Source organism: Panthera uncia, chromosome C2 (assembly GCF_023721935.1).
Source record: "Panthera uncia isolate 11264 chromosome C2, Puncia_PCG_1.0, whole genome shotgun sequence".
Classification (NCBI taxonomy): domain Eukaryota; kingdom Metazoa; phylum Chordata; class Mammalia; order Carnivora; family Felidae; genus Panthera; species Panthera uncia.
In genome coordinates, this window is record NC_064810.1 from 137,475,263 (window position 1) to 137,485,734 (window position 10,472).

The following is a 10,472-nucleotide window of genomic DNA, read 5'->3' on the forward strand; positions in this document are numbered from 1 at the left end:
GTTTCTCAGGATCCACATAAGAGTGAAACCATATGGTATCTGTCTTTCTCTGTATGGCTTATTTCACTTAGCATCACACTCTCCAGTTCCATCCATGTTGCTACAAAAGGCCATATTTCATTCTTTCTCATGGCCACGTAGTATTCCATTGTGTATATAAACCACAATTTCTTTATCCATTCATCAGTTGATGGACATTTAGGCTCTTTCCATAATTTGGCTATTGTTGAGAGTGCTGCTATAAACATTGGGGTACAAGTGCCCCTATGCATCAGTACTCCTGTATCCCTTGGATAAATTCCTAGCAGTGCTATTGCTACCCAGCAACTTTCAAACATGCAATACAGTAGTATTAATTATAGTCACCATGTTGCACATTACATTCCCATAATTTATTCATTTTATAACTGGAAGTTTGTACCTTTTGACACCCTTCACCCATTTCACTCACTCCCCAACCCCTATCTCTGGCAACAACCAATCTGTTCTCTGTATTATGAACTTTTTTTCTGTTCAATTTCCATGTAAAAGTGAGATCACATGGTATTTGGCTTTCTCTGACTTACTTCCTTCCAAATTTTAGTATTTATCTAAGAATTTTGTTTAAAAGAGTCTTTTTGAATTTAAGATTATAAACACATTCTAAATTTTCTTCTTTTTCATGTTTTTTAACTTAAAATCTTTAATCCATGTGGAATTTATTTTTGTGAATGGCAGGAAATCTAATTACTTTCTTCCAAATTGGTAGTCATTTGTTCTAAAAATTATTTATTACATACTTCATTTTTTATCCAATGATTCAATATACCACACCAATACAATCATACACCAAATCCCTATTATATGTGTAGGTACGTTTAGGGTTTTTCTCTTTTTGTACCATTAATTTATTTGTCTATTTCTGCTCCAATGCCCCCTTTAAAAATTTTACTGAAAGCTTTATAATATATATTTGACAATTAGTATGGCAAATACCCTTTCAGTGCTCTTTTTCAAGATTGTCTAGGACATTTTCTTTCTTTCTTTCTTTCTTTCTTTCTTTCTTTCTTTCTTTCTTCTTTCTTTCTTTCTTTCTTTTTGTTTTTTTTAAAAATAAAGTTTATTTATTTCTTCTGAGAGAGAAAAAGAGAGAGTGCAGGAGGGACAGAGAGAGAGAGAAAGAAAATCCCAAGCATGTTCCTTGCTGTCAGCGCAGGGCCTGATGTGGGGCTTGAACTCGTGAACTGTGAGATAATGACCTGAGCTGAAATCAAGAATCAGACGCTTAACCAACTGAGCCACCCACGTACCCCAAACATTTTTTATCCTAAGAAAGAAAGAAAGAAAGAAAGAAAGAAAGAAAGAAAGATGTTTTTCTCTATAGAATTCGCTTGGAGATTTTAATTGAGATTTCTTTGAATTTGTAAATTAATTTGGGGAGATATGTTAAGGACTGCTTTTATGCAATAAATTCAGTAAATTTTTAGAGGTTTTTTTATGGAGGTATTATATATTTCCTGTTTATTTATAGTGATAATAGTTTTCATTGCTATTGTATATGGGATATTTCTTTTTTTCCCAATTCATTATTGTTGGTTTATAGTAGAGCTGTTAATTTTTGTATATTGATCTTGTATTCAGCTACCTTGTTGCAGCTTTCTGTCAATTAATTCTCAAGGTTTTTCCTATTACATATTTATAATACCTATAGAGCTTTTTTCTTTTACATTACTTACTGAATTGGCTAGGTCCTCTACTATAGTTTTAAATAGTAGCAGTGATAGCAGGCATCCTTGCATTGTACCTGATTTGAATGGGAAAGATTCTAATTTTTGCCACTAAGTATAATTTTTGCTTTGAGTTTTGATGTTTCCTTCTGTTCTAGCTTGCTGATTTTTTTTAATGCATTGGATATTAACTTTTATCACCAACTTTTCTATCATCTATTGAAATGTTTGTGTGTTTTCTTCTTTGATCTGTTAATGTAATTCAGTATATAAGATTTAAAAAAATGTAATCTAACATTGAATTCCTGGAATCAATAATATTTTTTCATTATTTAAATATTCTCCTGTGTAAACATTTTTCATATATGTTCATACATGAGATAGATAGGCCTATATATATTTTTCCTTGTGTATTCTTTTTCTGGTTTTGATATCAATATTATGCTAACTTCATAGTGTTAATTAAAAATCTTAAATTAAAAAAAATTTATTTTAGAGAGAAAGAGTATTTGAGTGGGGGAGAAGGGCAGAGGGAGAGAGAGAGAGAATCGTAAGCAGGCTCCATACTCAGGGCGGAGCCTGATGTGGGGCTTGATCCCATGACCCTTGATCACAACCTGAGCCAGAATCAAGAGTTGGATGCTCAACCAACTGAGCCACCCAACAGGTGCCCTTAATTAAAATATTTTAAACCTTTTTCTGTGATCTGGGCTTATTTATGTAACTTAGAAGTTAAAAAAATTTTTTTTAAATGTTTATTTATTTATTTTTTATTTTGAAATTATTTTAATTTACAAATACAAAACATCTTGGAAGACACAAAAAGAAAGAAAAATACAAAGCATATAGACAGATTTTTACTCCATGAGCTTCTCAAATCCTCACTTATTCACCATTCCCCAAGATGAAAAACCCTTCTAAAAAGGTATTCAGCCACCAACAATGATGTTATTAATAGGGATATGGATCAATTTCACAAAAAAGCCAATGAATCCCATTATAGCAAATCCTATTGCTGTTGCCATGGCAATCTTCTGGAATTCTTTCCTATCAGGTTTAGTGCACCTTTTGACCAGCTGAATTGAGTCCTTCACAAACTGCCGACTCGGCTCAACGAACTGCATTACCTGATCCATGATGCCTGCCCGCCAACCTCTCAGACGCCCTTAATGTTTATTTTTGAGAGTGAGAGAGAGAGAGAGTGGGGGAGGCATAGAGAGAGAGGGAGATACAGAATCTGAAGCAGGTTCCAGGCTCTGAGCTGTCAGCACAGAGCCTGACACAGAGCTTGAACCTACAAACCATGAGATCATGGCCTAAGCTGAAGTCCAGTGCTTAACCAGCTGAGCCCCCCAGGTGCCCTGTGTAACTTGGAAAATTTAACCTTGAAAGCTTGACAGAACTCACCTACAAAATCAAATGGACCTGATACAATTTCAGGAAGGAGACATTTGCTTATCTTTTATATTTCTTTTATGGTTAGTGTTATACTTAGGTTTATAATTTCCTTTTTTTTTTCTTTTACCCAGACATTTTTTGAGTTCACATTCACCTTGAGGGGTTGGGAGGAAGTGACTATCAATTGTTTTGTGAATTTTAAATTATGTTACAATATGATCTGCATGATGTTTGCGTTTTGAATAATTTCAGGTTTTCTTTGTGGCCTGATACATAGTTTTTATAAATGTGATGTGTGTTTGCTTACAAATTATTGACTGCAAAATTTTCTTTTTGTATCTTTAGTTCAAGTCTGATGGTTATTTTATTCAGATCTGCCATATTATTAATTATGTTATATCTATTTGTAGATTTCTAAGTAAGGTATCTAAAAGGCTTTTGTTGAATTGATTATGTTTTCCTTGTCTCCTTTACCTGTAATGTCTTGGAACTTACCTGTCCTACCTCATTTCTTCTGGAGGTTATCTTTACGTTGAAAATAATTGATATAATTTACGTTTTTTAGAGCTACAGCCCACATGGTCCAGAACTATCTTTAGAGCCAGATGCTCTGACCCTGTATACTCTGGATGATTGTGACAGGAATAATTGAGTTCCACAAACCTTCATTTTCATTTTTTATTTTTAAAGCTTATTTATTTATTTTGAGAGACAGAGAGAGACAGTGCAAATGGGGAAAGGGCAGAGAGAGAGGGAGAGACAGAGAATCCCAAGCAGGCTTCTGCCAGCACAGAGCCTGATGCAGGGCTCGAACTCACGAAACTGTGAGATCGACCTGAGCCGAAACCAAGAGTCGGACGCTCAACCAACTGAGCCTTGCAGGTGCCCCTCCACAAACCTTTAGTAAGAACCTGCTATGTGCTAGGACTTGAGCCAGGCACTGTGGCTATGAAAGATGAGTGAGTTGGTTCTTGCCCTCATGACATTCATAGTCTAGTGAGCAGGCTGACAAGTAAACAAATTATAACATCATGTGACAAGTGATAATAGAGGCACAAACAGAATAATGGGGTGTATGGAGGGTGAATGTCACACTGATGCTCCCTGTGAGTCATCCCTTCCAGTTTTGTGTAGTCCCTTCCACCTTGAATCTGGGCTGCGTAACCAACCTGTGATTCATTTCTTACCAAGAGAATGCAGCAGAAATGACACCGACTTTCATTTCATATTTTTAATCCCCTTGAAAAATCGGGCTGTATTCTGAATTTCTTGGCTTATTAACTGCTCCCCAGCTGCACCTATTGTGCTCTTTATTTTTATTGTTTTCAAGATCTAACTGGTTCTTTTCCCAATACTTCTTTTAATGTTTCTACCTGTTGGTTCCATTAACTTTGTTTCCTTGGGTGTTAGTTCTGTTTGTTGAGTTTAATACCTCCTTTTCCTGCTGTTAGTTTCATACAAATATTAGAACATTATTGCTTTTGTACTCATCTGGATAGTTGAGATTTCCTGTTGTATGCCCTATTGCCTGTAATGGAGAGACAGTTGACATGGTCCTGGTAGGATGCGAGTATCCAGTTATCTGATGGTGAGAATCCATGTTACGTCTGAGTTTCCCCAGCTACCCCAGGCACTGTATGGCCTCTTTCCTCCAAGCATCCATCCCTCTGCTTCATTCTGCTTGGCATAAATGGCATGGGATGAACCACCTGGCTGCATTACCTGTTAATGTCACCAGGCATGTGGTCGATTGCCTCTCCCCTCCCCTTTGTGTACCTTTTTTTGCCATTTCCAAGCTTGGGCCTCTTTTGGGGCAGCTCCCACCTTCACAGAAGCCCTGTCCTGTTCATGGATTGTGCTGGGGTTTTCTCCTTTGACCTGACTACGTCTGCTTTCTTTGTTCCTGAGATGTTCATCTTTAAGAAAAATGACTTGGGATAAAAATATAAGCTGGGATTGAGAGCTGGCATGACAGATAGGAAATTATGATTGTTCATTTCAGCCTAGAATTTAGACCTGTTAAGATCATTTTGAAATTTGAGTGTAATATAAATAAAGACTTGGAATTTAGCTTCAAAAGGGCAATTATACCAGGATAGAATGGAGAAAACCCAGTTTGGTATTAATTTGTGAAGAAAATTATAGGGCATCTGGTTTATTACAAGCATTAAAAGGTATGATACAAGGCTGTGGATGTGATTACTAAAAAAGCCAATGCAGGACGTCCTAGGATGGTGAAGTAGAAAACCCTGCTTCTGTCCCCCAGCAAAGATCAACAGTTTAGGCAGCTCTCCATGAACAAATACAGTTCTAGGAGAGATCAGGATTCCACTTAAACTTCAGCAACACAGTGAAACCAAAAGCCTGAGAAACACATATCTCAATAAAGCTGGAAAAAAAACGTAAACAAAAATGATAATGCAACTTTAGGTTTTATTTATTTATTTATTATTTATTTTATTTTATTAAAAATTTTTTTTAAAACATTTATTTATTTTTGAGAGACAGAGAGAGACAGAGAACAAACAGGGGAGGGGCAGAGAGAGAGGGAGATATGGAATCTGAAGCAAGTGCCAGGTTCTGAGCTGTCACCACAGAGCCCGATGCCCGGCTTGAACTCATAAGTTGTGAGATCATGACCTGAGCTGAAGTCGGCTGCTCAACCGACTGAGCCACCCAGGCACCCCAAGGTTTTATTTTTAAATGTGAAACATTTTTAAAAGAGATGTTTCACAACATTGATATATAATTTTTTTTACAAAGAAATGTTTGTTTGTATCTTCTTCCCTTATTTTATTGGGATGTGATATTAAACTATTTTATGTTGATTTGTGAGGGCTTTATATGTATTGCCTCTTTGAAGTCACATATATTGTGTATGTTTTTCTAGTTGTGATTTCACATTTTGTGTATGATAACTTTTGCTTCTTTTTTTTAAAATAGTTTTTAACCTTTATTTATTTTTGAGACAGAGAGAGACAGAGCATGAATGGGGGAGGGTCAGAGAGAGAGGGAGACACAGAATCTGAAACAAGCTCCAGGCTCTGAGCTCTTAGCACAGAGCGGGGCTCGAATTCACGGACCACGAGATCATGACCTGAGCTGAAGTTGGATCCTTAACCGACTGAGCCACCCAGGTGCCCCAACTTTTGCCTCTTAAATGTTTAAAATTTTGATTAGTTTTTAACTCTGAATATTTTGCATCATGTTTAAAAGTGTCTTCCTCCTCTGAGATTATAAAATATCCTTCTTTATTTTCTTCTAGTGTTTTTGTAGTTTTATTTTTATATTGAAAACTTTGATCCACTTGAAATTTATTTTTGGTCATGTGCAATCTGAAGTCCTATCGTTATTCTTTTCTGAATTTTTAACTAACTGCTCCAATGTCATTAGGATTTTTGTGTCGATATTTGTAGTTGAGATTCTTTTGTATGCCACCTTTGTCAGGATTGTGCTAACCTTAAAAATGAATGGAGAGGATTTTTATGGAAAATACAAAGGAAAATATACTCTGAAACAGAGTGACATGATATAAATCTCTCACAGTTCTCTGCTTAAAATCAGTGGTATTCCCATGCCCTTAGGATAAGCCAGCATTTCCTGGCTAGGCTTCAAGGCCCTTTGTATCTGGCCCCTTTTTCCCTGAAGCCTCTCTGCTTCCTCTCTGCTCTGTCTTGCCCCCTTCCTTCCACCAGGGTAGTCAGCATTGTGAAGGTCAGGATTTTCGTGGTGTTTTGCTTTCTGCCGTACCTCCAGCACTCAGAAAAATGCCTGGCACATTGTAAATGCTGGTAATATTAGTTATAGGAAAAACTTGCAATTCCTGGAAAAAGCCACTGTATCCTCCAAACTTCCATGTGAACTCACCTCTCTTTTGGGTACCTTCTCCCCATACTTCGTGTTTAGATAAACGTGTCCTTTACGACTCAACTTAGATATTACCTACTCTGCAAAAACCATCTCGAGCCTGGGTTAGGTACCCATGGAGCATCAGTATTGTGGTGCTAATCATGCTGTATTTTAATAGGAATTTCCTGTGTATGGGGAGGAGGCTGGGAGGGACTCCCTGTCTAAAACTATCAATAGGGTCCATTTGGGGGTTGAACGTGTGTGAGGAGAGTCTCTCACAGTGTGAGGAGAGCTACCAATATTGGGTCTAAAAGCCACTCCAGGGCCTTCTGAGGAAGAGCTGACTCGGAAATGATGCCATCAGGCACATCGTTCTAGGTGCCAAATGACTTGGAAGGCTAGAAGGGGTTCATTTTCAGAATCGCAGGTGGTCAGCCTGGCAGGAAATGCTGTGGCTCTTTCCCACCCTTTCCCATGTTTGCTCTCTTTTTTTCCCTAAGCCAAGTGAAGATGCAACTCGAAGAGACTTGAATTCAGGGGCTGGAGGCATCTGCAAGAATGGGAGTGTGGCATCCCATTCCTCAGATGGAATACTGCTGAGGCGGTGGATTGGGATCTGGTGGCGGGCCCTGGGCCTACCTGAGCAGGGCAAAGGAGAACTGGAGAGAGATGGTGGTGTGACCTGAAGCAACTAGCCGGTATCCAGGGCAAAAGGAGTGCCTGCTGGGCAGTGGGACTCCAGCCGGAAGCTGCTGTGGGAGCACCGTCAGGGGCAGGAGCTAAAGAGGGGACCTGAAAGAGCTTGACTAGGGCTGGACCTCCCCTCAGGAACCCTGCGGTGCAGACGCCTCCCAGGGCTCCTGAAGGATGTGCACCATGTGCTACATGAGACGTGGAGCATCAGTTATAGGCGATACTTTTTCTTCAACCTCCCCACCCCAGCACACAGGAGGGAGAGAGCAAAGGTATTCCAGACTTCTACTCTACTCTTCCACTCGTGAGGTAGCCTGACCTGGGGGAGAAGAGGGAACATTTATGTCAGAGTTTAAACATGGAATTTTAATAGCTAAAAGTGACCAGAAAGCTACAGGATCTGCCTGAGATGTGAGGGGAAAGAGTGATATAACACAACCGGGGAGAGTATTTGGAAACAAAGAAAACCATTTTATCTTTGTACTCTACTTGGTTCACAGGATTCAGTGAACTGGTTATACTTGTTCTCACGCTTGTCCCTATCTTGCTTTGGTTTGTAAGCTCCTCGCAGGTGAGACTTTGTAGCCCGGTACCTGTTACATAGTAGGTATTTCATAAATATTTGTTGAATGAATGAATAAATAAATGAGTGCATGAGTGGATATGAGGTGCTAAGCGAAGTGAGTCATCCCAGGTAAAGAATTATTTTACATACTGATGTACTAAAACTTATTGAGGGATAAATTGGTCTGGATTCAGTAAAGGGAAAGAAACCATACAGCAATTTGAGCAGGGAAAGTTTAATATAGAGAATTATTAGCTATGACAGAGGATTGTGTAATGAAGCATTGGTAAGAAGTAGATCTCTAAATAATATAGGACCAGCAGGTATAGGGAGCAGCTCCCACCCCTAGGGCTGAGGTCAAGTGCCCAAGGAAGAATTCATCCCCTTCAGCGCTGAGCTCCAGACCTTGCTGGAGAGGCCCAGGCCGTGGCTCACTGAACAGTTGACAGGTTGCTGTGAGCTCTTCTGGTGGAATTTGCTGGAAATCTGCCAGGGAAATCTGTTCGTGGGGAGGTGTCTCACAGAAGGTACGCAGCTACAAAACTGCCTGGGGGGTAAAAGGGGAAGCTGGCTGCCAGGAGTTGGGGAAACCATTTATACTCTAGGAGCTATATTTGTGGTGCTAGAAAAGTGGCTCCTGCTGCAGGAGCCAGGTGCTGGATCTTCAAGAGAACACACACCAGGTTGCAAGCTCTTCCTGCAATCTTTCCAGTGCCCTCTACTGACAAAACTTAATATTTAGTCAGTAGACGAAGGAAAAATGTTTAAAGGGCCCAGATCCATTTTCATAGAGCAGGCAGGGAAGAGTAAATTTGGATCTGAAAGGCAACAGCTTGCTAAAAAATATGGGGGAATTTATATACATAAAGTGTGCTGGCCTGCTCTCTGAAGTAGAAGCTTGTGTACATAACTCTTTTCTTTTATATCCTCCCTTCCTTCCTCCCTTCCTTCCTTCCTTCCTTCCTCCCACCCTCCCTCCCTCCCTCCTTCCCTTCTTTCTTCCTTCCTTCCTTCTCCCCTCCCTTCCTTCACCCCCTTCCTTCCTTCCTTCCTTCCTTCCTTCCTTCCTTCCTTGCAGTTGAGGTCATTGACAGTACTTTTCTGCAATTTCTGTACTTCCTAATTTCCTGAATTCTAGCGGCAACTTTCCCTACCTTTACTCCCTCAATACTTCCAATATCTAGAATGATTTGTTTTCCTGAACAAAATCGTGGCTGACAAATTCATAACTTTGCTTTTGTTAATTACTTAGGAACATGGCTAAGAATGTACATTGCTGAGCAATAAGGTTACACTTTAAGTTTTACATCCTTACTTTAACACCAGGTTATTAGTCATCTTTTCTCCTGCCTTGAAAAACACTTGCAGCCTTCTTCCTGTGGCCTGAGAAAGCAAAGCCAGTTCACTGAGTTCTTTTGAAAGGCACTTCCACATACCTTATCTCGTTTGATCCTCAAAATGGCCATGTGACAGGCAGGAAGGCAATAATTTATGGATCTATCCATCTGTCTATGCATTCAATAAATACTTAGTGAAACACTATGGATGTACCAACTCTAATGGGATTAGAGAATTAAAAGATAAACCGCTTGCCTCCAGGGATGTGCAGTCAAAAAAGAAACTTAGTGTGATATGATAAGTATGATATGATAAGTGGTGAGATGTATTCTGGGAGCCCATATAGAAAAAAGAGACTAATTTTGTTTCCATCTTCAACCACAAGTGAATATTTGTAATACAATAGAAGGTCTGTATTTTGGTGCAGATATCTTAATTTTTCCCCTGGGTGTTCTTAGACTCCCTCAAGTAAATTTTCAGTGGTGTTCCTAGAGTCTGACTTAGGCAAAGTTGAGCTTAGAGGAAATTGGGCTTTATTTATGAAGCTTTTGGTTTTATATAAGCGAGAGATCTCATGCAACTCTCACAATCACCCTGTGATTTGAGCATTGTGACCCTACTCCATCTTTTATAGTTGGACAAACTAAGGCTCCAGAGAGACTAAATTTGCTCAACTGGACACACAGCTAGGACTAAGTGTCAGGGCTGGATAAGAACCTGACCTATTTCAGGGTGCCTTGGGTGACTCAGTTAGTCAAGCGTCTGATTCGATTTCAGCTGAAGTAATGATCTTGCTCATGAGTTCAAGCCCTGCATGGAGCTCTGCACTGGCCGTGTAGAGCCTGCCTGGAGTTCCCTCTTTTTCCTTCTCTCTCTGCCCCTCCTCGCTTGTGTTCTCTCTCTCTCTCAAAATAAATAAACTT

The 10,472-nt window shown here is 39.4% G+C and overlaps 1 protein-coding gene and 1 long non-coding RNA gene across 2 annotated transcripts in view; one reads left to right on the plus strand and one right to left on the minus strand.

The window, feature by feature from the left end:
* LOC125921366 (uncharacterized) overlaps positions 1–10,472 on the plus strand; it is a 63,227-nt gene that overhangs the window by 26,899 nt on the left and 25,856 nt on the right. The window lies entirely within an intron of this gene.
* LOC125921364 (protein transport protein Sec61 subunit gamma-like) lies at positions 2,551–2,873 on the minus strand. Its single transcript, XM_049628892.1, has one exon. It carries the CDS (start codon positions 2,840–2,842, stop codon positions 2,636–2,638), a length of 207 nt encoding a protein of 68 aa, XP_049484849.1. The 5' UTR covers positions 2,843–2,873; the 3' UTR covers positions 2,551–2,635.